This window comes from Rhinolophus sinicus, linkage group LG10, assembly GCF_036562045.2.
Source record: "Rhinolophus sinicus isolate RSC01 linkage group LG10, ASM3656204v1, whole genome shotgun sequence".
In the NCBI taxonomy this organism is placed as follows: domain Eukaryota; kingdom Metazoa; phylum Chordata; class Mammalia; order Chiroptera; family Rhinolophidae; genus Rhinolophus; species Rhinolophus sinicus.
The window spans coordinates 8,586,452-8,614,285 of NC_133759.1; the positions used below are offsets into that span (position 1 = coordinate 8,586,452).

The window sequence follows — 27,834 nt, forward strand, 5'->3', positions numbered from 1 at the left end:
AACCCTGTGAGGTCACCAAGCCCTGGATAAAAGGGTGCAGAGCACGGGCAAGTAGCAGAGCCTTCATTCGCTGGAGTCAGGACCCCAGACATGAAGCTCATCTTCCTCGCCCTGTTGTCCTTCGGGGCCCTTGGTGAGTGCAGGTACTTGGGGACGCGCCCCTGGCAGGCGAGCGTCCCCATCACTGCGCCCCGCGGGGTGGGCGCCTCTATCACTGCGCCCCGCCGGGTGGGCGCCCTGGTCGCCGCGCCTCGACGCGTTGGCACAGAGCGCCTGCAGCCAGGGAGGCACCCGGGAGTGGGGCCGGGTCCCGCCCACCTGCCTGGGCAGGAGCCAGTCGCGGCATGCCAGAACTGCGCAGAGCTTCCCAAACGGCATTCCCAGACCCTGTCCCGTTTTGTCCTACCCAGAGTACCGTGACACGAGGTTTACATGGGAGGAAAATGAGACACACAGACGGACGGTGTGTCACTTGCCCAGACTCACAGCAGAGCTGGAGCTCAGATCTGAGCTCCTGCAAGGGTCGTGTAACTTGGGCAAGACAGAGCCTCTCTTCATTTAAAAGAACTGTCCAAACATCTTCCCACACAGCTGTGAGGCGGCAGGGGTAGGCAAAGGTCTACACACGCCTCCCGCTGCAGAGGGGCCCCTGGTGGAGGCGCAGACCTTCCTCATGAGACCCCTCTGTCAGAGGGTGGAGAGAAATTGTAGATTTCTGGTTTGAAATGTGCCCGGGCTAGAAGGGACTAAATAGAAAGGACTAAACAATTGTTAATTCTGTACCTAAGTATGTGAAGTAATTTCTGGGGTACTCTGAGGGTGCTCACCGGTGATGGACATCAGTGACGTGAGTGTGTGGCGGAAGCGCTTCCTCAGTGGGAAGGAGAGTCCGAGGCAGCAGCAGCAGAAAGGCTGTGGTGGGCAGCAGCCCCCAGGCACCTAGGCCGCATGTGGGGGTCGGAGTGAAAGCACTCCCCCCACCCACCCAGTCTAGTGCAGCCTCCCTCTGTCTGAAGACATCTAGGCAGGACTGGAAGCTTCCTGGATGGAGGGGGGGCGGGCGGTTAGAGAGCAGCCGTGAGCTTATGCCCCCAAACCTAGGGAGTGCGATGCAATACCTGTGCGTGCCTCCTGGTCCCCTTTTCCAAATTCCTTCCCAGTCTGTTGCTCATGTTTTTATTTTCTTAACTGTCTTTTGAGACACAAAAGTTTTGAATTTTGATAGGTCCAATTAATTAATTTTTTTAAATTTATGGACTGCTTTTGGTGTCATAGCTAATTAATCGTTGCCTAACTGAGGTTGCAAAGGTTTTCTTTTGTGTTTTCTTCTAAAAGCTTAATTGCTTTATCTCTTACAGTAAGTTCTGTGATCCACTTTGAGTTAATTTTTCTGTGTGAGGTGGGGCTCTAAGTTTATCTTTTTGCATGTGGATATTTAATTGTGCTAGCACCATTTGTTAACAGACTACCCTTTCTGTCAATTGTCTTAGCACCTTTGTCAAAAATCAATTGACTGTAAATATAAGAATATAGTTCTGGACTCTTAATTCTGTTTCATTGATCTATATGTCTACATTTATGCTAATACCAAATTGTTTTGATCACTGTAGCTTTACAGTATGTTTCAAAATTAAGAAGTAAAATTCCTCCAATTTGGTTGTTTTTCAAAATTGTTTTGGCTTTTCTATCTAAATTACATAAAATAAATTGTATAAATATAAATTATATAAAATTGTCTTAGCTATTTTATATAAATTTATTTATTTATTTTTTATAAATTTCAGAATCTGCTTATCACTTTCTGCAACAACAACAACAAAAAACCTGCTGGAATTTTGATAGGGATTGTGTTGATTCTCTATATCAATTTAGGGAGGACTACTATCTTAATGACACCGAGGCTTGTAAAACATGAATGTTTCTCCATTTATTTAGATTTTCTTTAATTTCCTTCTGCAAAGTATTGGAATTTTCAGTAGATACATCCTGCATTCCTTTTCTTAAATATCTTCCTTAGTATTATTTTTTTGATGTTTTTGTGAATAGAATTATATTTTTAATTTCATTTTCGGATTATGCAATGCTTGTAGGCAAACATATCATTGATTTTGTATATTGATCTTGTATCCTGTGACCTTGTTTTACTTGCTTATTTGTTCTAATAGCATCTCGTGGATTCTGTAGGATTTTCTAGATAGAGGATCATGTCATCTGCAAATAAGTCCTGTTTACTTCTTCCTTCCCAGTCTGGGTGTCTCCCCCCCCCCCCCCCCCCGCCTTATTGTTGTTGCTAGGACCTCAGTACTATATTGAATAGAAGAAGTGAGAGCGGATGCCCTTTCTGTTCCTGACCTTAGGGGGACAGCATTCAGTCTTTCACCACTTTAGTATGATGTTCGCTGTAGGTTTTTCATAGATGTCCTTTTTCAGGCATCCATGTGGTTTTTAAGAGCTGTGAGCACATCTGGTCCAGCCTCTTCCCCAATTGCATAGATTCTAGCCACAAAAGCAGGCTTGGCAGGAGAACCAGTCTTTCCCATACAGAGGTGAATGGGGGTAACTCAGGCGCACTGACCCATTTGGGACATGACTTGCTGCAGCCACTGACAAGGAGTCGGGTGTATTTTCTTCCATTTCCTTGACATCCCCTGGGTAGATGCTTGTAGATACAACACTTTAGAAGGACCAGGATTCTCGGCTGGACATTGCCTCTGCTAAGCAGCCAGTCACTCAGCCTCCTCAAGAGCCAGGTTCCACATCAGGAACAATTATCCCTTTTCTGCCTGCTTCCCGGGTTCAAGTGGGACAAGGCAGGTGAAGAGCTCTGTAAACTCATGCATGGGATCACCATCATTTTTCCAGGGGTGGGAAATGTGTCAATCATAGGAAAGAAAAGGACCCAGAGGCTCTGACTGTCTCCTGCGATTTACTGAGAATCACAGCTCTCTGGCCAGGACAGAGTGCTTATTAGGCCAGCAAGACACCTCCACCTGAAGAGAGTAGCCTGACTTAGCCACCGAATGGAGAGGGAAGGGGAGGAGCAGAGAGAATGGAGGAGTCTGGAAAACTCCGTCAGAGGGGGAGGCAGTCTCTTCCGTGGGCAATGGCTGAGCCCTTACTCCTTGGCCTTTTTCTCCCAGGACTGTGTCTGGCCGCCCGTAGGAATAGCGTTCGATGGTGCACCACATCAAAACAAGAGGCAAGGAAATGCTCCAAATTGCAACGGAATCTGAGAAAAGAGCGCGGCCCCGCTATCTCCTGCGTAAGGAAAGACTCCCCCACCGAATGTATCAAGGCCATCGCAGTAAGTCAGCAAGTGCCGTATGTTGGGTGGGGCCGAATGGAAGGGAAGGGAAGGGAAAGGAACGGGTAAAATAGAAAACCTGCTTTCCAGTCCTCCATCTTCTTTCCTTCCTGGGCACCTGTCAGTCGGGAGCAATCTTCTCCTATAGGACACAATACTATTTTGAAAGCAGAAATTAACATTCTAAAGTAGAGAGGAAATGGGTAAGGAAACAGATCTCAACATAATTTTGTTATAACAACTGCACAAAAATGACAGAGCAATAGTCATATTGGATGAATATGTAAGACTGGCAAAAGTCAAGGTTACTCTGAAAGGTATTAGGTTGGTGCAAAAGTAATTGTGGTTTTTGCAATTATTTTGAACTCTTTTAAACTGCAATTACTTTTGCACCAGCCTCACAAAGCGTGCAGAAGATCATTACCCCTAAACCCTGAGAGAAACCATCTCAGCTGATTGTCGTCCCCACATCACGTTGTGCGGCAGGGCCTCCCAGGGCACCAGGCCCGGGAAAGACATTTGTCCAAGACATTGTCAAGGAGAGAGAAAAGGGAATCATAGCTTGTGGAAGATTTCAGATTCCTTTTCTTTTCTTTTTTTTTTTTTTTTTAAAGATTTTATTGGGGAAGGGGAACAGGACTTTATTGGGGAACAGTGTGTAATTCCAGGACTTTTTTCCAAGTAAAGTTGTCGTCCTTTCAATCTTGGTTGTGGAGGGCACAGCTCAGCTCCAGGTCCAGTCACCATTACTAGTTGCAGGGGGCGCAGCCCACCATCCCCTGCGGGAGTCGAGGAATCGAACCACAACCTTGTGGTTGAGAGCCCACTGGCCCATGTGGGAATCGAACCGGCAGCCTTTGGAGTTAGAAGCATGGAGCTCTAACCGCCTGAGCCACCGGGCTGGCCCTCCTTTTGTTTCTAAGATATAAGATCTACTGAAATAATTTTTACTGATTCACTCAACACATATGTTCTCTGTGCCACGGCAATGTGTACTGGACTCTAGCACAGAGTGGGTAATTTGTGTAAAAGTTTCCAGTAAGATTTCGGGGTATCAGGACAGTAATTAGGATAAAAATAATCTAGTTTGAGCAATGATTTAGAATATTATTTTACAACTGTGACCTTTGGACAAACAGGAAGGGAAATCTTTAGCTTTTAAGCAATGAACTAAATCGTGAAGTAAACTGACAGATTTTGAAATACAGAAAATTTAGTCCATTGCCAGTAAAAACATTACAACAAGAAATGTAGAAAGCCCCAGAGTGAATATTCACCAGCTCTGACAGGGGATTCCTTTTACATTCTATAAAGAAGCAATTCAAGTGGGTAAGACATGTAAGATCACATAAGAAAAATGACATGAACAGAGCATTCGTAAGAGGGAATTCATTATTAATAAAAATACTTAGGAAATGTTCACCTTAATAATCAGAGAAATACAGATCTAAGCAATTTGTTAACACCTGCATTTTCTAAAGTGATAACACTTAATAAAATGAAAGCCTGTCCTGTTGGTGATTCTATGGTGAAACTGGTCCTCAGGGTCTGTGGCAGTCTAAATTGGCATTATGGATTTTCTGGAAAGCAGAATGGCGACAGCAGTCAAGGCCATGAAAATACGCATGCTAATTCTCTGGGTGATTCCACCCTCAGACGCCTATCTCACCACAAGGGTCTTCAAAGGAAAAAAAGCTATGAGGATAAAGCTATCCATGAAAGCATAGTTTTCACAGAAAAAAAAGTCAGAAATAACCCAAGTGCTGAACATTTGGGAGAATTACTTAATAAATTTTGGAACAACCACATTATAATAAAATATTACGAAGTCTGTAAAATCAATAAAAGCTCTATAAAAGTAAAAAAAAATGTATACAGTTTTAGATGAATAAAGCAGTGCACAAAATATTATCTTTACCAGATTGCAAATACAAGAAATATGGAAGCATATGAGAAGTAACATGCAAAAGAGGATGAACATGGTTTATTATGATAATTTTAAGATATCTTAAGAGTTAAAATTTCTATCCAATGAAAAAGAACTTAAAAGAAATAAATATAGAGCTGAAACAGGGGAGAAAGCCTCTAGAACAGACAACTTTAGATATAAACGACGGTGGAGGGTGTGATCAGCAGAGCGATATAGGTGGGCAGGCACAAGAAAAAGGGACCGCGTGCCAACCTCGGGAGTTAAAGCAGTTGGTTTGGTGCTCATTGTCCCAAAAGAGGGACCCTTGGCTCATGCCACCTCTCACAGGATGTGAATGGACATAATAAAAAGCTTACCCTTTTGACATTCTTTCCAGCCACAGAGCCTTCTGTCATCCTGAAATCCTGGGTGAGGGCAGGTTTTTTCCTGCAGCCAATCTGGCCTCTTTGCTTTCAGACAAACAAGGCAGATGCTGTGACGCTGGATGCCGGTTTGGTGTATGAGGCAGGCCTGGACCCCTACAACCTGCGACCTGTAGCAGCAGAGGTCTACGGCACCGAGGAACGTGAGTCTTCCCTGGGGACCCGGAGCTGGGGTGGCCCTGGGCTCGTGCAGTCAGACTGGCTGAATGGCAGAGGTAGGGTCTCAGATAGCATCACACTTGTGGGGGACGGAATCTCTGTGCTCTTTGTGCCAGAGGCTGACCGATTTGGGAAGGATCCTGTGTGCTCCGTGGGGAATCGGGGCCGGCTCTGGGCTGCTCTGCACCAGGTGACACTGAAGCACCCGGGTCCCTTTTCCATCAGGGCCTAGGTCAGGGTGGGCTGTTTTTCTCCTTTGGGTCCAGGCCAAGAGCTTTCAATTCTGTCTGCCCCTTTGCAGAGCCACAGACCCATTACTATGCCGTGGCTGTAGTGAAGAAAGGCAGCAACTTTCAGCTGAATGAAGCACAAGGTGTGAAGTCCTGCCACACCGGCTTCAACCGCTCTGCTGGGTGGAACATCCCTATGGGCACCCTGCGTCCATACCTGAACTGGGCAGGGCCCCCAGAGCCCATTCAGGAAGGTAAGATGGTTGGGGGTTTGTGCCTGACCTCAGGCAGGGGTCTGTCTCTACTCCAGTTCATACACAGCCATGTTGGGACCATACAGGTGAACAGGTGGGATGGCTCTGAGGAGGAGGTGAGGTGAACCAGCTCGATGTGTCCTGGTGGGGACCTCTGCACCAGCTGCCTTTGGGAGCTGGGAGCTGAGTCTGCTCTCGGCCAAGGTGCATCTCTGAGCTCCCAACCTCATGACAGAGATGACACGTCTGGCACTGGACGAAGAAGGGGCTGCCCAGAGGGGATCGCACACTGGGAGGTGTAACTGGCTGTGGCCAGGCTGGCTCACACTCTGTGATCTATTTCTCTGTATTCAACAGCTGCGTCCAAATTCTTCTCCGCCAGCTGTGTTCCCTGCGTGGATGGAACACAGTACCCCAGCCTGTGTAGCCTGTGTGCGGGGACAGGGGAAAATAAATGTGCCTGCTCTTCCGAGGAGCCATACTTCGGCTACTCTGGTGCCTTCAGGTAAGTGAGACTGTTTCCTTCTCCCCATTGGCCTGAGTGCTACATGACCCCAGGTCAGGAGGCCTTTTCTCTGGCCCCAAATAGACTTCAACCAGCTTGTAGAGACCAGAGAAGCAGTCCAGGATTCCTACTGCTGTGAAGCTAGAGAAACTGAGTCCAATGAGGGTCATGACTGTGCCCAGTGCATGTTCCCCTCCAGCCCCCCAGGGCCCCACACGTGCCCACTCACCTCTACACCAGCCTGATAAGCAGTCACCTAGCAGTGGCTCCCTCATTCTTCCCAGAGAACCCTGAATCTGCTTTGCCCCCTTGTTGTCTGACTAGCGTTCTGACTGCTGACTTCTAACCATAGAGGGACTGAAGGAGTCTTGTCAAGAGACAGCCAGTGCCAGGCTCCTTGCTGGGCAGGATGGCGGGGTGTCCTGGCTGACTAGGTCTGCCCTAACCGAACCTCCCCCCACCCCTGCCCCAAGCTGGAAGACGGTGAGCCCTGCCTGATTTGCCTCTGTACCCTCTCTGCCCCCGTCAGGCTGACGCTGCTCCTCATCCCCCCCTCTGCCCCCTGGGCTCAGGCATTTTTCCAGAGGAAGGCCCACTTCTCTGCCGGCCAGGGTACATTTGCCCACTCAGTCCTGGGAGAAAGAACCACACGGCCAAGAATATGGAGTCTTTGTCCTCTGCTATAGAATCTTCAAAGCTCTCTTTTCCATAGAAAGACATAGTTTTGCTCTCTCAGCCCTTAGAGCTAAAGGATGGGGCGTCTGGCCAGCACCCCCGCCTTCCTCCTCAGGGTCTATCTGGAGGTGGCCCCTGCCATGTTCCCAGCCGGTGTATCACACAGCCTGAGGGTCCCGCCCTCCGAGGAGCAGACAGCCACTGGCGACAAGCCCCAGGGCCCTGTTCCACAGGGAGCCACCAGGAAGAATTTGGGGCGGCCTGCTCTGTGCTGATTCTTCTGGTGCCTTCTCATTTCACAGGTGTCTGAAAGACGGAGCTGGAGACGTGGCTTTTGTCAAGGACAGTACCGTGTTTGGTAAGAGCAGGGAGAAGAGCTGTGCGGGCTGCCTCCTTTCATTTTATTTTATCATCATTCTGAATGCTGAGCTAATTCGATTCCTCGGTTCTTGGCACACCTATTACCAAGGTTCCCTACAAGGCACAGCTCTTGTTTTATGTGATTTCATAGTTTAAATGACCAGTTTTCTTGAAATCTTCCTCTGCCCTTCTCTTTCCCCTCACAGACACCATGCCCCAGTATCTTCTGACATGTATGTGCTCTTGCACAATCCAGTGCTGGTTTGGGTTTCTGGGTTCTAAGCTCACAGAATTTTTCCTGAGTGTCAGAAAGCATGAGGCAGCCCAGGTTTTCCACCCAGCACTTTGTGTTAGAGAGTTGTACGTGGGTCTAATTCAGTGGTTCTAACAGCTGAGGAATGCTCCACGGAAGGCGACCACCAGATTTTATTGATCTATCACCATAGCGGTGGACGAGGTCCCCTTGTCCTTCCCTTTACCACAGACAGCATGACTCATGAGTGTCCTCTGACTGTCCTTCTGGAGGATGTCTCTGAGGGACTACACACTGAAGCACAGTAGCTGGGTACGCACGGGCTGAACGCATTCTACACTGGACCACTGGGACAGACCCCCCCCTAATTCCATCCAGGACCACTGGACAAGGCCCCCACCTTCTACCTGGAGCTATCAGGTTACTCTCAGGAATTACACCCCCACAGAATTCTGCAACTGTTCTCATTTCCCCACAACTTCAACTTAGGGTATTTTTGACTTTCATATTTTTTTTTGACTAGAGAGCAATAGATATCTCATTGTTGATTTAATTTGCATTTTTCTGATATCTAGTGAGTTTGATCACCTCAATATATTTGCTAGGAATTTGGGCTTCCCTTTTTTATTTCATAACCTTGGACAACTCTTCTATTAAGTTTCATAACTGTTTCTTCATGATTTTGATACAAGGATAGGAGTTCCTTCTCTCTAAATACCAAGCCATTGTTGGTTTTAGACTTTAGGAAGATCTTTTCTCAGTCAAAGAATCTGTTGCTAGCATCCTGTGTGGAACAGTCCTGGACATTGATAAGATCCAATCGATTGCTTTTGTCCTGTTGGTTTGTGCTTTGGGGGTCTTTGAGAGATGCCCTCTTCACCCCAAATCATAAAGATTTCCTTCAATAAGATTTAAAGACAGCCTTTCTTGCAACATTGTTTGTCTATATGTACTTGACCTAGGTGTGTATTGGGCTTCAGCATTTCCCCCCTTTATAGTGAGATCATGGTTATAATAACAACTATAAAAAATTCCACTTTCCCCCTACTGATTTGGGGAGCCACTTCTACATCAAATTTGTATATCTTCACAGATCAATTTCTGAGTTATTTTGCTTCACTGGTGTATTTGTATTTTCTGCTTTTATTACCCTGGCTTGTTGTACTGGGTACAGCATCTTAATATCTGGAAGAGAGACATGGTGGGGGGGGACTTTCTCACCCTACACTTTGCTGTTCGTTTTCAAAAATTTTAAGCTAAAATTATTTTGTTGAATTTGTAAAAATGCACAGTTTAAACTTCACAGTTTAATTTTTTTTCACAGTTTAATTTGAATTATAATTATTTTGAATTTAAATTTTTCCATGAAAAATTGAATATTTGCAATGTTAAATTGCCCAATCCCAGATTATGATAAATCTCCTCTGTTTGATAATACCTCTTTTTATATCTTTAATAGAACTTAAAAATTTTCTCTTTGTTGGTCTCACGCATTTTTGGGGTGTGTGGGATGAGGCTAATTACTATTTAATGATTTCAGTTGCTATTATAGGACCGTATAGTCTGTATTAGGTCCTGTTTGGTTTTTGTAGAGTTCCCCTGCTGAACTCGCTTCTTAATTTTATTTGTTTTTTTCTTGGTTTTGTTGGCTTTATATGTAGATGATTTCAATATTTTTAAATAGAGTTTTTCTTTTTCCTTTTAGTGTTTACATCTCCTATTGCTTTTGTAAATTGTGTAATCTAGACCTTCTGGAATTGTGTTGTCAGTGTGGTAGCTACCATCCTTGCCTTGTTCCTAATTTTTAAATGAATGTTTAATTTTTCTTATTTTAGTATGATTTTGCTGTAGATAATATTTGGATAAATGGCATTTCTCAAGTTCAATAACTTTTTCCAGATCTCTATATTACTAGTTTTCTGAAACTAAAAAAAAAAAAAATCATAATAGACATTGACCATATAAATGCTTTGTTGGCACCTACTAAGATGATTTCATGGTTTTCCTCCTTTAATCCATTATGTCGTGGATTACTTCAGCTTTTTTGATGTTTAACCATTCTTTTATTAATGGAATAAACTGATAAACCTTAATCCTGATTGATTCATTTTAAAAATACTCTTGTTAGACTGATTTAGCAAATATATTATTTGAGATTTTTACATTTATGTTTATAAGTAAAAGAGGCTTGCGATTCTTTCCTCCTGTACTTCTTTCTCTGATTTTGAGATCAAGTGTATACTAATCTCATAAAATGACTTGATCAGGTTTCTGTCGTCTTTATATTCCGAAGCCATTTATACATGATATAGATGAACATTTCCAAATTGGGCTGAACTCACTCATTTAAACAGTCTTGTCCCTTCTTTTGATGCACCCAGTGTTGGGAGGTGACTCAACTGTATTTCCTCCCTTAAAATTTTTGTCATTTTTATTTTTTCTAGAGCTGTGGGTAAGGCAGCACTTCTTGGCTGGTGCCTAGACTTGTCTCTATCATGTGACCCTTTTCTAGGTGGGGTTGCCATGGAAACAGATGGGGTCTGGCTCAGTCTCCTGGGCTCAGCAGGCAGCAGTTACAATACCAGGACAGTCCATATGATGCAGTCAGAGCAACACTGGGCTGGCCCCCAAGGCTTTCTGGGCATTGTCTTGACCTTTCTGAGTATTCTGGAGCAATCCACTGCCTTTCTGACTGCCCAGTTTTGTCAACTGTATAAGATGTCTCTTCCAGCTCAACTTCATGGGGGTCAGGAACAACAACTCCTGGTTACTGCCTGGAGTAGGCTCACCTGGGCCCCCAACCCCTCCTTTCCTCTTTCCCCAGAGAACCTGCCAGAGAAGGCGGACAGGGACCAGTATGAGCTGCTCTGCCCAGACAACACTCGCAAGCCAGTGGATGAATACAAGGAGTGCCACCTGGCCCGGGTCCCTTCTCATGCTATTGTGGCCCGAAGTGTGAATGGCAAGGAGGACTCGATCTGGGAGCTTCTCAACCAGGCACAGGTATCTGCCCCCACGGTCCCTCCACCTGCGTGGATTAGGTGGTGGGAGGTTCCTTCCTCCCCTAGCTTCCCGCCACTCTCGAAGTCCTTCTGCAGCCTCACTGCACAGGAGTTTATGAATTCAGTGGACTGCTTGCCTAGGCTGTACTCTGGACAGCAGAAACTGCAGCACCTCCAGCATTACCCACTGACAGTGTCTCATGGGCTGGAGCAGAAGCGGGGAGGACAATGCAATATTCTCAGGACTCTCAGGTGCTTGGACCCCAGCAATGCTCTAAAGAATAAGCCGTAACTGAGCTATGTCAGAGGGTCTGCATGAGTCCCTTGCAGGAGGAATCAAACGAGGTTCCCGCTCTCAGAATCGTCCTAAGTTCCAGATACTCTTTTCCAACACTATGCTTTGTGTCTTCCTTAGTGAGCGCTGACATCATAAATCCTGCTTTTCCTTCATCAGATCAAGTTTGGAAAAGGCAAGTCGTCGGCCTTCCAGCTCTTCAGCTCCCCTCCTGGGGAGAAGGATCTGCTGTTCAAAGACAACTCCCTGGGGTTTGTGAGGATCCCCTCGAAGATAGATGCGGGGCTGTACCTTGGTTCCAAGTACCTCACGGCCATCAGGAACCTGAAGGAAAGTGAGTGAGGACAGGCTGGTGCGGGAGGTGAGCCATGGCTGCGCCCCTCTGGGGACAGCACCTCGCACCGCCTCGTGTGTAGGGCTCTGCTCAGTGGTCACTCGTCCATCTCCTGGCCACTGGAGGTCTTCGCGGTGCTAGGGTTGATGCATGTGTGCATGTCTTCTGTTGACCAAGTCAGGGCATGTGGGAGTGTCTCTAAAAGGTGTCGGCCACCTGCGTCCCTTTGTACAGGCTCACCAGCCCTGACAGAAAAATCAATTTGATTCCTATGAAGTGAGAACTATAACATGAACCAAGAGAGCCAGGCCTCTTCTGGGTGAACCCAGAGGCCTGGTGGCACCTTGCCCTGTGCCTGGGCCCTGGTCTTGGCTGGGGATACAACAGGGGGTCTGCTCAGCCACGGCTCTTCCTCTACTGGGGGGCTTGGGGTGGAGTCTGGGTGAACCCAGAGGTTGCATTTTCCTTACTGGTGGTGACTGCCGGCCCTAGGGGAAGTCAGGGACAGGCTCAAGCTCCCCTAGGGCGTCTTGTGGGGCTGCCACTGTCTCTGCATCCTGGAGCTTTGATCCTGTGGGATGGAGATATCAGGCGAGTCATTATACTAAGGATTGAAGGGTGGATTAGAAGGCAGGGGAAGAACAGGAATGAAAAACAAGGTGGGCAAGCACCCCTGAAGGAGGGGCTGGGAGCTGAGACAGGAGGGGGAGAAGGGCAGGTGCCTGCCTGAAGACTCTTCTGCCCAAGAAGTAGGTCCGGTCCACGTCTGCCGGAGGGTCAAGCAGAAAAGGCGCTCTGAGCCAGCGGAGCTGTGGCCCCATCGAGGTCTGCAGCATGGGAGTGTCCCTCGCAAGACTCAGGGCTCCTGTTGACCATTGTGTCCCTCTGGGCAGCGTCTGCGGAGGTGGAGAAGCGGCGTGAGCAAGTCGTGTGGTGCGCGGTGGGCCCCGAGGAGCTGCGCAAGTGCCAGCAGTGGAGCAACCAAAGCTCGGGGAGAGTGACCTGTGCCACAGCCACCAACACTGAGGATTGCATCGCCCTGGTCCTGGTAGGGGGCCTCCCTCCGTGGGAGCCTGTGTTGCGTTCGGGTGGGTGGGTAGGGGCAGTGGGCTCCTTAGAAGATCCCAGGTCATGGGCATCTGCTTAGAATTGATGGGGCGTCAAGAGGCACTGCCAGGAGTGGGGGACGGTTAGGAAGGATGGCCTGGGTAGGGTCTGCTTGGGGACAACACACAGTGTGCAAACAGGCACAGCTTTTAGTTCAAAAGCTGTTCACTGTGGGCTTGCCTCTCCTCGCATTATATAAGAAGAACAACGCAGGATTATGGCAGGTACTTTGGAAAATACAGAAAGGAATGATGTAAAATAAATAACAAATAAATGAATAATACATACGTACATACGTACATACCACGTGGGACCTCACACAGAGGGACACCACTGTGAAAGTGTCGGTAATTTCCCACTCCAGGATTTCTGGGTACAGCGACTCAGGCTGACAACAATGCTGGATCATACCAGTTAGGTAGTTTTTGAGCCTTTTACACTTACTAGTATATCGCCACCATTTCCCCACATGAATATTCTTTGAAAACACCTCGAAGTCATAAGTTCTTTTGAAGATGCAAGCCATTCATAGATGAGTAACGTGTGGCTCAGTTTAGTTATGATGCTATTCCTCTTTGTCCCCTTACTTTGTTCTTACCAATAACCCTATGATGAGCTTCCTTGAATAGAAGTCTTTATCCACATCTCCTGTTATTTTTAATATTGTTGTAAAAACAAAATTAGGATGGGGCCAAAGAGGGAGTTTGGGGCTCTTGATAAATCTGTGTTCCCATGTTGGAGTGTGGACTCAGTCGTTCTGATGACGAGCCCATTTAATTCTTTCTGCTCGTTTGTTGACCCACTTCTGTGTAGCACTGAGTGTGGGGCTAATGAGTGGAGATGAGACAAGGCCAGCTGGTCCCATCTGTCTCAGGGAGCGAGGCTGGTCCAGGAGGGCGTCCCAAGAGGGCTTGGAGTACAGGTAGGGTTTTGTCCAGAGGACAGAGGGTTAGTGCAGCCTGTGCCTGGTTTTTCCAATGGAAATGACAGCGTGAAAGGCATGTGGGGCTGGCAGGGAATTAAGATGCACGTGGTGTCCTTTGGGTGCTCAGTTCAAACACCCCTGCCTCTTTCTGCTACTCTGTTGGGACACCTGCCATAAAACCATTCTCGCAGAGAGCTATATAGGCAGGTGGGACAGGAAACAGCCTGACCGTGGTGCAGATGATTTGTTTTGTCTTTGCAGAAAGGAGAAGCTGATGCTTTAAGTTTGGATGGAGGATTTATCTACATTGCAGGCAAATGCGGTTTGGTGCCTGTCCTGGCAGAGAGCCAAAGTAAGTATGTGTGTGGGGGTGTCCTCTCTGGTTTATTCCCCCTGGGTTATGGGGTGGAGTTCGGCATTAGTACCCCTACTCGGTGGGTCCAGATGGAGACATTAAGATGGATGGACACATTCAAACAGGAGAATCGGGAAAGAAGAAACAAAAGGGGCTGTGTTACCTACAGTGTCTCTTCTATTGAGAACTGACAAAGCACACATTGGTTTCCTCATTTTCATTTTTGAAAATATTTTTTGGTAATGTATAATGTACATACAGAAAAGTGCACATAAGTGTACAGCTGAATGACATTTCACAAACTGGTGCATGCCCAGGCACTAGTGCCCAGATCAAGACACAGCAAGTTTCACAAGTCCCTTTGTGTCCTCCTGTCACCAGCCCCCTTACTGCAGCAAGGGTAATGACTCCTGGCTTCCAAGTGCACAGATCGGTTCTGCCTATTTTTGAACTTTATGTAAAAGGAGTTGTACATCATGTGCTTTTTAAAGTATCTTGCTCATTGTTGTATGTGTGCTATTCATCCATAGACGTGTGCAGTTACAGAATATTCAGTCTCATTGTTTAGGATTCTATTGTGTGACTTTACTGCTATTGTTTACCCATTCTACTGTAGACGGGCCTCTGGGTAACTCCCAGTTGGCAGCTGTTGTAAATAATGCTGCTATGAACATCTGTGTCCGTGTCTTTTGGTGAGCAAATATATGCATTTCTGCTGCCTGGAGCAACGGGGACAGTCTCTTTGAATTTGATTCTGCATGGTAGAGATGGAAAAGTTTGTGACTTTTCAACAAACCCGAGAGTTTCACGACATTTTGTTTGTTCTTATTCTTTCAGAATCCGAAAAAAGCAGTGACACAGACTGTGTGAATAGACCCGTGGAAGGTGAGTGGGAATCGGTTGCTTTCAGAGTCAAGGATAAGTTCTTGTTGCTAGAGAAAGAGGTGGCAGGAATTTACAAAACGCACACAACAGACACAGCCTTCGAAGTCATACGTTCTTTTGAAGATGCAAACCATTCATAGATGAATAATTATAGTTAATATTTACAGTGACTTTCACACTTGGTAGAGAGCTTTCAGAGTCCCTCAGTGTGCCCTGGCCATGTGGAAGGAGCCGTGTCACACCCGCATCTCCTAGGGATGAGACGCAGTGGTCCAGATAGTCTCCCGAAGTGCCCTGGATCTCACAGTCGTAGGCGACACTGTGGCAGCTGCTGGCCTCTTGGGCTAGTCCCGTGCTGTGCACCAGCCACACCTTCCCGTCAGAGCTGGCGCTTGCTCATCTTCAGAAGGGCTCTGCAGGGAGAGTCTGCCAGGTGCATCTGGTCAGCAGGAGGATTGCCACCACACTGACCCTTTCACAGTGCAAGGCTCATTCGGACTCAGCACGGGACGGTCCTTGGAGACACACACACCCCTGCATCCAGATGGCACTTAGCCTGGTGGCTGTCATTCCTCTGGCCCGATGAATATTGCAGTTGGTGATTTTTGCACTACCGGGGTCACGCTTGTTGTTCAGTGGTTGTTGCTTTAGTAGCTCACATCTAAAGGTGAATTGCTGGTTTACAACTCAGGGACAGTGTGTGGCTGGTCAAGGACAGTCCCTAGCAACCACTTAAAGGATCAGCTTTTCTTACGATCTCATTTCATAGCCCAGATCGATCTCACTGTAACATGGGACAGCAGTGTGAGCCCTTTTGGGGTACCTAACAATGCCCGTTACCTGGGGGAGTCATTGCTGGTGATGCTTCCTGACCTACTTTGGCCTGGGTTGCAGACAGCTGCACTAGAGCCCACATCCCAGTCCCCAGGAAGGTAAGGCTGGCTCTTCTGTCCTCCAAGGGTATCGTGCTGTGGCGGTTGTCAGGAAATCAGATGCTGATCTCACCTGGAATTCTCTGAGAGGCAAGAAGTCCTGCCACACCGCTGTGGACAGAACCGCAGGCTGGAATATCCCCATGGGCCTGCTCTTCAACCAGACAGGCTCCTGCAATTTTGGTAAGGAGTCCTGAGGGAGGTGGGTGAGCCACCTGGGCAGTGGGCATGTGGAGCTGTGGAACCTCAGGGACGGGAGGGGGCAAGGGGATTTGCGGGCCCACAGCCCCTTTTGGTATAAGCAAGCTCAAGGACACTGAGTGGTGTCCCGTGCCTCATCCGCCCCAGTCCAAGGTCAAACACTGGAATATCACTCTGTTCCTCTGCACCCTAAGAATGGATGCAGGCTCTGAGAAGTACACAGGTTAGTTTTGATTTCTTCGAGCTCCAGATCTAAATTCCTTCCAGGTGCTGGCTTCCTAATTTGGGAAAAGGCACCTGCCTGCCTCATGGCAAGTAACTTCTGTTACTAAAACAGAACTGACTTCTCGCTCCACACTGCAAAGGAAATGGAATAAGATCTCAGGGATCTAGCCCCACCTGCTTCTGGGGCCTTCTCTTCCTGCCATACTTCATGCTCACACCGCATGCGTAAGCCATGCCCTTACCTGCTGCGGGCCCGGTGATGTGGGGGTGTCCGACATGTTCTTGCCGCGTTTCACTTCCTGAGCAGGTGTCTCCTCGGGCAGGCTTTCAGCAGGCTGTACTCCTCACCAGCACTGCATGCCATTGTCTCTCCACAACTCCCTGGCTGCCTCCAAGCTGGCTGCTCCCCCACCCCTGTCTGAGGCTGGCACGTGGTGTGGCTCTTCCAGGGCTGGGACTGCAGTCCGATAACAGCTGCTACTTGCTCCTCAAGGCAGGACTTTCTTCTCACCTCAATTTCCTCTCTCCTCAACCCATATTAATCCATGTTAACTCGCTAACCTGGGTTAAGTCACTGGATGCATTAGTTCAGATTACATTCAGCTAAAAGGACAGAGAACACCAAATAGTAGTGGCTTACGCAAGACACAGGTTTGTTTCTGTCTCATGTGAGTGAAGTCCAGAGGTTGATCGTCCAGAGCTAGTATGATGACAGCATGGTGTCAGGGACCTGGGTTTCAAACATCTGGCTGCTCTGACATGTGTGGCTTTCATGCTCAAAGACACCTCAATGGCCCCTGTCACCATGGGCGATCCAGTCCCTGCTTCTGCATTCCATATGCAGAATGAAAGAAGAGAAGGGGCTGAAAGCATGTGCCACGATGCTTTCAAGACACTGGCACTCAGCACTCCCACTCATATTTCACTGGCCAGTACCTGCCACATCGCTGTATCGGCCACAGGGCATGAGATCAAGCCTTTATTCTAGGGGACCAGGTGTCCAAGTAAGAAGCAGGGTTTCTCTTACGGAGGAAAAGGGGAAATCAGATCCTGGAGTAGGCAACCAGCAGGTTGGCCTACAGGTGGCCACGCTCATCAGTTGAGTCCCCAGCTCAAGGCTGTGATGATAGGACCCCCTGTGTAGTCACAGACTCTCGTCCCCTGCCCCAGTCAGGTTTCCTGTCAATGAAGCCTTTTCTGATTTCTAGTGGGCTGTGGATCGGTGGTAACATCACTGCTTGTGACAGTGACTGTTCTATCTGTCCTGCGCAATATCATGAATCTAAACCAAGCTGCGTCCCCTGCTGGGGAAAGGCCACTTATGTGAACTCAGGTAGGAAACACTGACTTCCCATGTTCCTTCCCTACAGATGAATTCTTTAGCCAAAGCTGTGCCCCTGGGGCAGACCCGAGCTCGAGTCTCTGTGCACTGTGTATTGGCAACGAGGCAGGCGAGAACAAATGCGCGCCCAACAGCAATGAGAGATACTACAGCTACGTCGGGGCTTTCAGGTGAGTGCTGTGATCGAGCTCCACCAGGATAGGGCCTTATGCCTCATCCTCCAACAGCCTGGCACTGCGTTTCTAAGGGACCACCTTGGGGGCCTGCTAATGGGCCGCACCAGTGAGGGCTCCTCCCACCATCCTCACCACCCCAGAAAGTGGGGGCTGGCACCTGGCTATCTGACCTCAGCTTTGTTGGGCTCCCCCCTGTGGCCTGGAGCCAAAGTCCACCTCAGTGGGCCTCCATGTCTTCATCCTCAAAATCAAATGGATAGAGTATGTGGTATCTTAAGTCCTTGCTGCAATTCACGTTTATGGAGAAGAGTTTTCTTTTTTATGGCCACTACCCTCACCCTCCAGTCTAGGTCATCATGTTTTACATTTCACTTTCCTCTTTGATTTTGGCCTTAGAAATGGCAAAGAGACAAAGCAGTATTGCGGTGTTATTCTCCACTAGTGAAGTGAAAAAAGAACAAATAGGGCTTCAGAATTATAAGCACTTAGTGATTTGCAGTAACCATCCACAGCCCACATTTTAGAACCCCATCATTCATTTGGATGTTTCTCAAGGGCACTTACTATATTAGGGGTGTGAAGGGCAGAGTCCTTCCCCACCCCCTTTTCTCCATTCTCCAAGAATATATTTTACCACCAGATGGCATCACATATCTGAGAATGACAGGGATCAAACTGATCTTTGAATTTCTTAATATAAATTCAGTAGCCTCTTTCTCTCCAGTGATGAGATGATATAAAGTAGCTTTTACTCTACTCTGACTGACTCCTAAGAAGATATCTTGTGAAAGTACACAGATATCTTTAAGGGATTAAGGATCTGCAAATGGAAAACTTGTGATGATTCCATTCGGAAATATTGAATAGACACACCTATCTGATAAAACCCTAAGGAAATCATGCAGTTAATTCCCCCCCTCACCCAAACTCATGGTAAGGTATTATTTCACCGGAAACACCTACGCTGCAGTATTGATACTACAACAAAATGCTTGGTCTTTTGTTCAAGTTGAAAGCTGGAACGGGAAGTCCTAGTTTCCTCTCTATTTCTAACTAATATCCCTGTATTGCTGGTTCTTAATTTTTAACTGTCAGCTGTTTTCTGATGACTTTCTATTATGGAAAAAGAAGATCTAGCCTCTTGTACTGCTCTTGTGTCTCATCCGCCCACAACCACAAACTTCACAAACTTCCCTTTAGCTCCCAGCAAGATTGCGTGCGTCGTATTCAGTGCTTATGTTATTGTGAATACCATGTTTCCCCGAAAATAAGACCTGGCTGGACCATCAGCTTGAATGCGTCTTTTGGAGCAAAAATTAATATAAGACCCGGTCTTATATTATATTATAGTAGACCCGGTATTATACTATATTATATTATATTATATTATATTATATTATATTATATTATATTATATTAATGACCTGGTCTTATAAGACCAGGTCTTATATTAATTTTTGCTCCAAAAGATGCATTCGAGGTGATGGTCCGGCTAGGTCTTATTTTTGGGGAAACAGGGTATAGAAATATTATCTTCATGTTAAATATGTGGGATCATAAGATTGCATTTCCTTTATTATACCAAGTTTTTGTACGCTCTGTACAATGTTAACAGATGTCTGATTTATTCACTTATTTTGTTTTCTGTGCTTTAAAAAAAAAAATCACTAATTCATCTCCGAACCCGCTACCAGTAGTCTAACTCTCCTAACAAGACGTACACAGAGTGGGTGCTGTCCCAGGCTTATCATTTACTTGGGAATGTTACTCCTGAAGACCTCCATCCTCCTGCCCAGTCTGTACTGGTGCCCTCTAGGCTCCTTGTGGTCCTGGGATTCCCCTTGACCATTGTTCTAGGACTTCCCTTTGTCTTTCTTCATGTTAAAGAGCCTATTTCCTGGCTCCCACATCATTAGCTCTTTCGGTTTTGTTGTAACAGAACACATCTTTTTGAGAAAGGGTGAATAGGACTTGCTAATTTTTGAGTATTCACATGTCTGAAAACATCTTTATTTTACCTAAAATGATATATAGTTTGGCTGAGTAACTAAGTGTAGGTTGAAAAACATTTTTCCTAGGAATTTTGACAGGATTTCCATATCTGGGGTACGGCAGCACTAGGCTATTTTGCCCAACTCTCCCACTGAAAACAAGCAAAAATGCTGGATTAAGTGATCTCTCTCTCTTCCTCTCTTAAAAGCATTGACTAGCTGACAGAGTAATAAGGAATTATTAAATTAAAGTCTGAGGGAGAATAGGAATTCAGAGAGCTAAGTGGGCCCACTTTGCCCTGAGGACATTTACCTTTTCTGACAAACTTACTTTAAAGTAAGAGTGAACCAGAAGTAACTTTCATGCTTACTCCTGCTAACGGGGAGGAGAATACACACTATCCCTGAGAAATTGAAACCATGAGCTAGTTCTTGCAAGGATTTGTAGCTCAAACCTGTGTCTCCTAGGATGATCCAGAAATTCTCAACTCATACAGTTTTTTTAAAAGTGGTCCCAGACTACTAGTTTCTCTAGCAACCTGTCTGAAAGACAGCATATTCAGATTAGGCCGCAAAGACTGCTCAAAAATACTCTTTCAATAATAATGAGCTGTATACAGTAAATATTAACCAAACACACAGGAGAAAAAGTCACCAGGAGCAAAATCCAGCAGTAAAAGCAAGTTAGCATTTTTAAAAGGAATAGAACTTCTATAAAGGAAAAAAATACAGCAATTGAAATTAGCTATGTAATTGACCAGATCAACTGGTTAGACATAACTAAAAAGAGTAAAGTGGGAGATAGGTGAAAAAAATTATCCAGAATATAACATAGAAAGACAGAACATATAGCAAATTTTAAGCATTAATCCACTGTCTTGTGATTTCTAGAGTTTCTGTTGAGAAATCTGACACTATTTTTGATTCTCAGTTCTTTGTACATGACTTTCTTTCTTCCTGAAAACTTTTTTTTTTTGAGTTTTCAACAATTTATTTTTGGCTTCCTAATTCTGAGAGAATAAGCTTTTGAAGACTTATGAGGTGTTTTAGACAAATAGGTCTGTACAAAGAATATTTTGTGAAGAGTAATTAAATCAGACACATATAATTTATATTTCTCTCTAAATTTTCAGATATTTAACAATGAATGAAAAATATTCTTTAGGAAAAATGAGGTTTAGAAATAGTGTAAAAACTATTTTAAAAAATTCTCCAGTGTTCTGAAACTAACAATGATTTTTCTGTATGTGAGTCTTCTGTTTAATTCATTGGATTGGGCACTTGGTGGACCCTTTTGTCTAGAAACTCAAGTTGTTTGGTTCTGGAAAATTTTACTTCATTATTTCTTTGATAATTTTTATCCTGTTTTTTCTGACTTCTCTTTAAACTTTAATTCTTAAATTATAGACTCTCCTGGATTATCATATCATTTTCTAACTATTTTTATTATTATTTGCTCTTCTTTACCTTTTAGTTTCTGTGATATTTACTCAGTTTAATCTTGTAATCATTATATCATTTTAAAGAATTTTTATGATTATTCCTTTTTACTTCCTAAAAACACTTTCTGTAGTCTGACTGTTCCTGTTTTAGATCTTCCTGTTCTTGTTTCATGAATGCTGCACTGCTTTCATCTCTTTAATGATAGCTTAAATTAAAATTTAAAAGTTTTATTCTCTTTCCTACATTGTCTCTGTATCCTCTGAATATAATTGCTCTAGTTTCCATCTTTTCTGACATTTCTTCAAATATCCAGTGGTCTCTGGCTGTTTGTCCATATGTAAGAGTGAAGTACCAGAGCTGACTGTTCGCTCTGCATCAGTTACCTCATCTTGATGAGTATCAGCCTCACTCTAGGGCAATTTTGATTTGTGTCGTTTCACTGTGGAGCATCCAAATATCAGAACCTGTAAAATATTTTCCTTGAGTGGATCAGATTTTCCAGACATGGAATCCTCCTGTCTGCTTCTTGGGAGTCTGAGAGGGGTAAAGAGCTATGATTTAACCTTCCAGGATATAGATTTTTCACTCCACTATTCTTTGATTTCTGTGTTGGGCCTCTGTCCTCAATTCTGTTTGGTTCTCTGGTCCATAGTGTTGTACAAGTTCACTTTCCCTGTGAACCCCTTCAGTGAGGGGGAACCAGCTCCAGCTGCACGGCATAGGAGGATACCTAAACTGCGTCTGTAGGCTCTATGCAGTCCTGCTGTCTCAGCCACTTGGAGTCGTGTCTAGAACTAACTTTTGAGACTTTCTGGAGTTCTGCAGTGCACATCAGTTTTCTTCTGGGCTTCCCCACTTCTAACTTACGTTACAGCTTCCTTTGCTCTGCTGGGTCCATTACTCCTCATCCATTTGCTCTCTAATTTCCAAAAGTTGTCATTATTATCTTCTCTTTTTCCCTCCTTGCTCTCCTCTTTCTCATGGGTCTATAGCTTTAAAAAATCTCATAAATGTCATTTTATTGGGAATTTAAAAGGAGGGAAAATATACATATGTTTTCAATCTTCTGTTTTAAACTGTAAGTTCCTGGAAATATTTGTCTTTATCTTTTCCATGTTTACTTCCATGTTGCAGATGTTGGAATGTATATAGCAAATATTTATGAAAAATCTAATAGCTTCTCTTCTCTGACAATGTGTTGATTTTTCTGGAACATTTTAGGTGCCTGGCTGAGAATGCTGGAGATGTTGCTTTTGTGAAAGATGCCACTGTCTTGGAGAACACTGATGGTAAGTGAAGATGTTTCCCCTTCCCCTTCACAGCAGAGTTCTGGGCATCACAACACAGCCAGTACTGAGATTTGCAACTGGGAAGATCATATAGTATACGCTTTCGCAGACTTTTGATTAAGTTAGTTCTGAAATTTTTTACCTCAATATGCAACATGGTAGCGTCTATAGATGTCATATTGATTTTGAAACAGCTCTCTCTCTCTCTCTCTCTCTCTCTCTCTCTCTCTCTCTCTCTCTCTCTCTCACACACACACACACACACACACACACCAGCAATACTCAGTAGTAAATGTTTCTTGGCATTGCCTAGACAACCACAGAAGCACACCATCTGCCTGACCCAGCCTATGGGAAACTGTATGTGGATGATACTAAAAAAAAAAACCCAACAAAAATAAACAAACAAACAAACCAAAAAACTGAACATATGCAAATAAAATTTCCCTTTTCAAAAAAGAAAGTAGAAGCCTTCATTCAGCCCCACGTGAGCCCCCCATCCTGAATCTCCTTGGGAGTGAAGGGAACAACACCACAGGCAGATGTAGATGGCGGATGATAATCTACCAGCCGGTGTTGAATCATCATCACTCTCTTCCGACTTCTAGATGAAAATCATAATGACGAAATTCAAGGCTCCTAGCCATCTGCTACCTTCCAAACGGCACGCCTCTCCTCAGCCATCACCACACAGCCTCCTTACCCATCCTCCTCAGCAGATGACTTGCCATTTTGCCCCCTAAGAAAGAACTGCCCCAACTTTCTGCCTCCCTCCTTTAAAGACATCAACAGCCACAGCCACTCCTGCCTCTTCACGTCTCTTGGGAGAGGCACTGAGGTCAGACGTATAAATTTGGAATGACCTCAATACAAATAGGCAAAGCAAAGAGAATGGTTGGAGTGCTTTCTTGAGGGGAGAGGGCAGAAGGATAGAGGCAGGGGTCTGAACAATGACCTTGCATGTACACACACTTGGACACACATGACCCACATACAATTCCATCTCAAATTTATGAACCATTAATCTAACTGGTCTCCAGGGATCAGGTTGATGTCTAATTTCATTTTAAGCTTCTGTGGGATTTTACAATTGTATTGTATTGGAATTGACTAAATATATTTGATAAACCCATAGAAGTTCTTCTCTTTCTCTGGTCAAACTCAGAGCATTTGAATAGGAAAGGAAGGAGAGAAACAATTTCTTCTTGAACATAAACCAGCTATTCTTTTTCTGGAACTCACTGGACAATATGGCACAGGTAGAGGGTTTCCTTTTTAAAAATTAAAAAATAATTAACAGTGTCATTGAGATACAATTCATATACTATAAAATTCACCCCTCCAGAGTGTACAACTCAGTGGTCAGAGCTGTGCAACCACCAACCTCAGAGCTGTGCAACCACCAACACAGTCCAGTTCTAGAATGCCCACAAAACCCCGTAAAGAAACCTTGTACGTAACAGTCGCTTCTCCACTCTACCAGAGCTGACAGCCATCACTCCACTTTCTGTCTCCCTAGACTTGCCTATTCTGGACACTTCACAAAAATCCTACAATGTGTGGCCTTTTGTGTCTGGCTTCTTTCACTTCGCATCGTGTTTTCAAGGTTCATCCGTATGCAGCATGTATCAGTCCTTTACTCCTTTTTATGGATGAATTCTGTCTCATTGTATGGATCCAGCATTAATATTTGCTATGGTTGAAGTTTGTATAGCTTGTGTAGGTCAAAGCTCCTTTCCCTCCCCTTCACATCACTGCATCCCCAGTGTGTGCGTTTCAAGAGGCCAGCGGATGGGCACACCCACCTAGAAGAACCGTTTCACGAAGCTGGGCAGCCGTGGCTGATGCCACCTTCTTTCTCTCTTCAGGACGTAGCACTGAAGCGTGGGCTAAGGACTTGAAGCTGGAGGACTTTGAGCTGCTGTGCCTTGATGGCACACGGAAGCCTGTGACTCAGGCTGACAGCTGCCACCTGGCCAAGGCCCCAAATCATGGAGTGGTAGCTCAGAAAGAGAAGGTAGAACACCTGGAACAGGTGCTGCTCGACCAACAGGTATGGACCACCAGAGTCTGCTGCCCTTCCTTAACGACCTGGGCTTGTGTTTGGTGGGGTCATCACGGAGCTGGGTGAGTCAGCCCATCTCAAGCCTTTCTTTCTAGTCCCTCTGCTTGATGCTGGGGGTGACAGTATTTGCTTCGTCTTGTGGGTCTGCCCAGTCTCAATGAGCCCGGGCATTCTGGGACTGACTTAAGTCCTGTCCTAAGTCTCATGTCCCTGGACTCGTGTTCACAGCCTGGCTCAGAGACAGTGACCGTCCTTGTCCCTCCTTTTGTTCTTTGAGCAAAGAGAGTGGTGACCGAACCTTCCTCCCACAACTAGGTAGCAAGTGGCCTACTCTGGTGATGCTTACTGAATCTGGCTGAGCGAGCAATGTTCTAGACACGGCCCTTGCATTTGTCATCTCTACAAACAACAAACCCAGAACTTCTGTAGATTTCAGTCTATCTATGAGAAGTGGTGTGAAGGAAATCCTGTGATTGCCTTTATGTCTGTGATTCTCTATTAGAGCTTCTAGTTTCGTATGGAAACATCGTCTTTCTAGGTGTGCTTTAAAGACAGGGGCCCTGGAATGGTAATGACAGGTACAGCAAGTGGCAGTCACTCGGTCCGTGGCAGAGATGATTTCCAATGCAGACCGCCTCTCTGGGAGAGCTGGCCTGTTGGAATTTGGCTGGCGATCAATTTTGGGGGCAGTTCTCAAAAAATCTTCAGCTGTCACCTAGTCACCCATAGAAGTTCTAAGGATGGAGACCACTGATTAAGAAAGGAAAGATGGTGGGAGGGGAGATCACAAGTGATGAGGGGCCTGGGTGCTGTTCAGGGTGGGTCTGCCACCTGGGGCATGGGAAGCAAGAGGACATAGGACAGAGGAGACTCTGCCAAGGCAGTGAAATGACACCAGAACTCAGCTCCCTTCACCCCGCAGTTTTCCCAGGGCTGATTCCCGGATGCAAGAAGTGTTCTTGTTCTCCTGAATCCACAAACTCTCCTGTTTTCCTCTGCTACTCACTTGCTGTGTGCCCTTTTGACACAGGTGAAGTTTGGAAGAAATGGACAAGACTGCCCGAGCAAGTTTTGTTTGTTCCAGTCTGAAACCAAAAACCTTCTGTTCAACGACAACACTGAATGCCTGGCCAAACTCCATGGCAAAACGACATATGAAACATATTTGGGACAAGAGTATGTCACGGCGGTTGGTAATCTGAGACAATGCTCCACCTCCCGTAAGTGGACCATAGGCAGCTGCATGAGAAGCCACCATGGGTGAAAGTCAGGATGGGTGGTCAAACGTCATTCTAAGAAGGAAGACGGCTATAACAATGTTAAGGCAATGTAATATCTCTATGCCTCGGGAAATTACAATCTCATTGATGAGGTGTAAGAATTAGAACATAAAGCAGTAGATAATATACTAACTTTTTATAACGCTGATAGTGACTGTCACGGAGTTTTTAGAAACTGATAATTTATTTTATTCACTAAATGAAATGTATGTGTATATGTGTGTACACATATACACATGTACATATATATATACACATATTGTATTGAGAAATGACAAATTCTGGTTTCTAGACAGTTACCATAAATACCAACTATAGAGAATACAAATGCTCAAGAAACATTTTAGCTGGGAAGTACTGACAATAATTCAATTTTTAAAGCACATTTAGAAGATGTCACAGAGTGTTATGAGGCGTCAGGTGATTCACAGTTTCCAGTGGGCATGGCCTCCCCTGTGCCCCACTAGTCATCCAGAGTCCTACCTGGCCCCTCACCCAGTTGGAGGCATTGGAATTGGTGGTGTTGGTGTGTGGGGGGGTTGGTCCAGGGATGGGGGTAGGGCCAAGAATCTCAGTGCTTCTCAACCAGGGGTGATTTTGCCCCAGAGGGGACACTTGGCAATGGCTGGAGATATTTTTGATCCTCATAACTCAGGGGACGCTGCTGGTATCTGTGGGAAAAAGCCAGGGATGCTACTAAAGAAAACACAGAACAGTCCTCACAGCAAAGAATCCCCCAACCCCAAATGCCAGTAGTGCCGAGGTGGAGAAGCCCTGCTCCCGGGGAATTGTGCTGAAGGTGGTTCTAGGACTATAGTCAGAGAAACCCAGCTGTAGGGCTATTCTTGAAAGCAGCCAACTCACGATGGTGTAGACTGCACACCCGTGTCTATCCAAGCTGAACCCTCGGCACTTAGCACAGTGACTCATTTGTGAATGAGCAGGTGAACACTGCTGCAAACAGATTTTCATGAAGGTGACCTTGTTAATTGCTCATGTTCCAGAAGTTAGAGGACCATCCCTGTCTCATGCACCTGAGAGTGTGGCAGCTGATTCAATTCAAGACAAGTTGGGTGGGTGGGGTGTATCACTTGGGCCAGAGCAGGTGTCACCCAGGTTGGTGAGAGCCAGAGCTGCGAGTACTCCCTTGGGCTCTGCAGCTGTTAGGAGGAGAGGCTGTGGGGGAATGTGAGTAGGGCAGCATTCACTTAAGGTGGTGGGAGAAGAGCAGAAGAAAGTCTGTTTTAGTAGACTCTTTGATTGCTTTGCTGATTTAAAAAACAACAACAACAACAACAAAAGAAACCAGTTTCTGAATCTCCTGCTTTGTTGTGTCCCACAGCACTTCTGGAAGCCTGCGCCTTCCTGAGGAGATAAAACCCAAGAAGATGGCCCATGCTCCCCTCAGGGAGCCCCAGCCCTTTACTGCTCCCGGCCCCAAGCCCACTGGGGCCTTCTTCTCCCTTCCTGAGGTGCAGTTCTCTAGTCACATGTGCTTTCACGATTCCCTGCTGTTATCTTAGCAAGAAATAAAATCAGAAATGCTGTTGATTTTCATTGCTGGTGAGGCGTCATTCATCTTGCCTAGAACTGTGTACTGAAATCATGGGTCTGACCAAATACCCACACAGTTGGACCTGTCCTTCCAAGTTTTCCAGGTCCAACTCCTCTTTCCTACAGTTTTCTGTGATGCCAGATGGTCTGGAATCTAAGGACAGGCCACGCAACTATTCTCTCCAAGGGCATGTGACTGGTCATGCATATAGTTGTCTCAGTGTGTGTGCGTGTGCGTGTGCGTGTGCATGTGCATGTGCGTGTGTGTGTTTCTAGGGCAGGGGAGGGAATAGAGACTAGGAATCAAGGGATCAATGAGAGAAACTGCGTATCAAGAAGAT

At 45.8% G+C, this 27,834-nt stretch overlaps 1 protein-coding gene across 1 annotated transcript; it reads left to right on the top strand.

Moving 5' to 3' along the window:
* Positions 1–27,496, top strand: LTF (lactotransferrin). The gene is made up of 17 exons (XM_019724041.2): positions 1–133; positions 3,141–3,304; positions 5,691–5,799; positions 6,117–6,299; positions 6,657–6,804; positions 7,782–7,837; positions 10,917–11,095; positions 11,549–11,723; positions 12,617–12,771; positions 14,017–14,107; positions 14,948–14,995; positions 15,955–16,110; positions 17,724–17,865; positions 22,527–22,594; positions 24,463–24,647; positions 25,690–25,879; positions 27,282–27,496. Exons 1-17 carry the CDS (start codon positions 91–93, stop codon positions 27,314–27,316), a joined length of 2,127 nt encoding a protein of 708 aa, XP_019579600.2. The 5' UTR covers positions 1–90; the 3' UTR covers positions 27,317–27,496.
* Positions 27,497–27,834: the final 338 nt, after the last annotated feature.

Excerpts from the sequence above, each read along its gene's own strand:
- LTF (XM_019724041.2), top strand. The coding sequence starts at position 91 with ATGAAGCTCATCTTCCTCGCCCTGTTGTCCTTCGGGGCCCTTG. Across the intron at positions 5,800-6,116 it reads GGTCTACGGCACCGAGGAAC|AGCCACAGACCCATTACTAT; the intron begins GTGAGTCTTCCC and ends GCCCCTTTGCAG. Across the intron at positions 6,300-6,656 it reads CCCAGAGCCCATTCAGGAAG|CTGCGTCCAAATTCTTCTCC; the intron begins GTAAGATGGTTG and ends TGTATTCAACAG.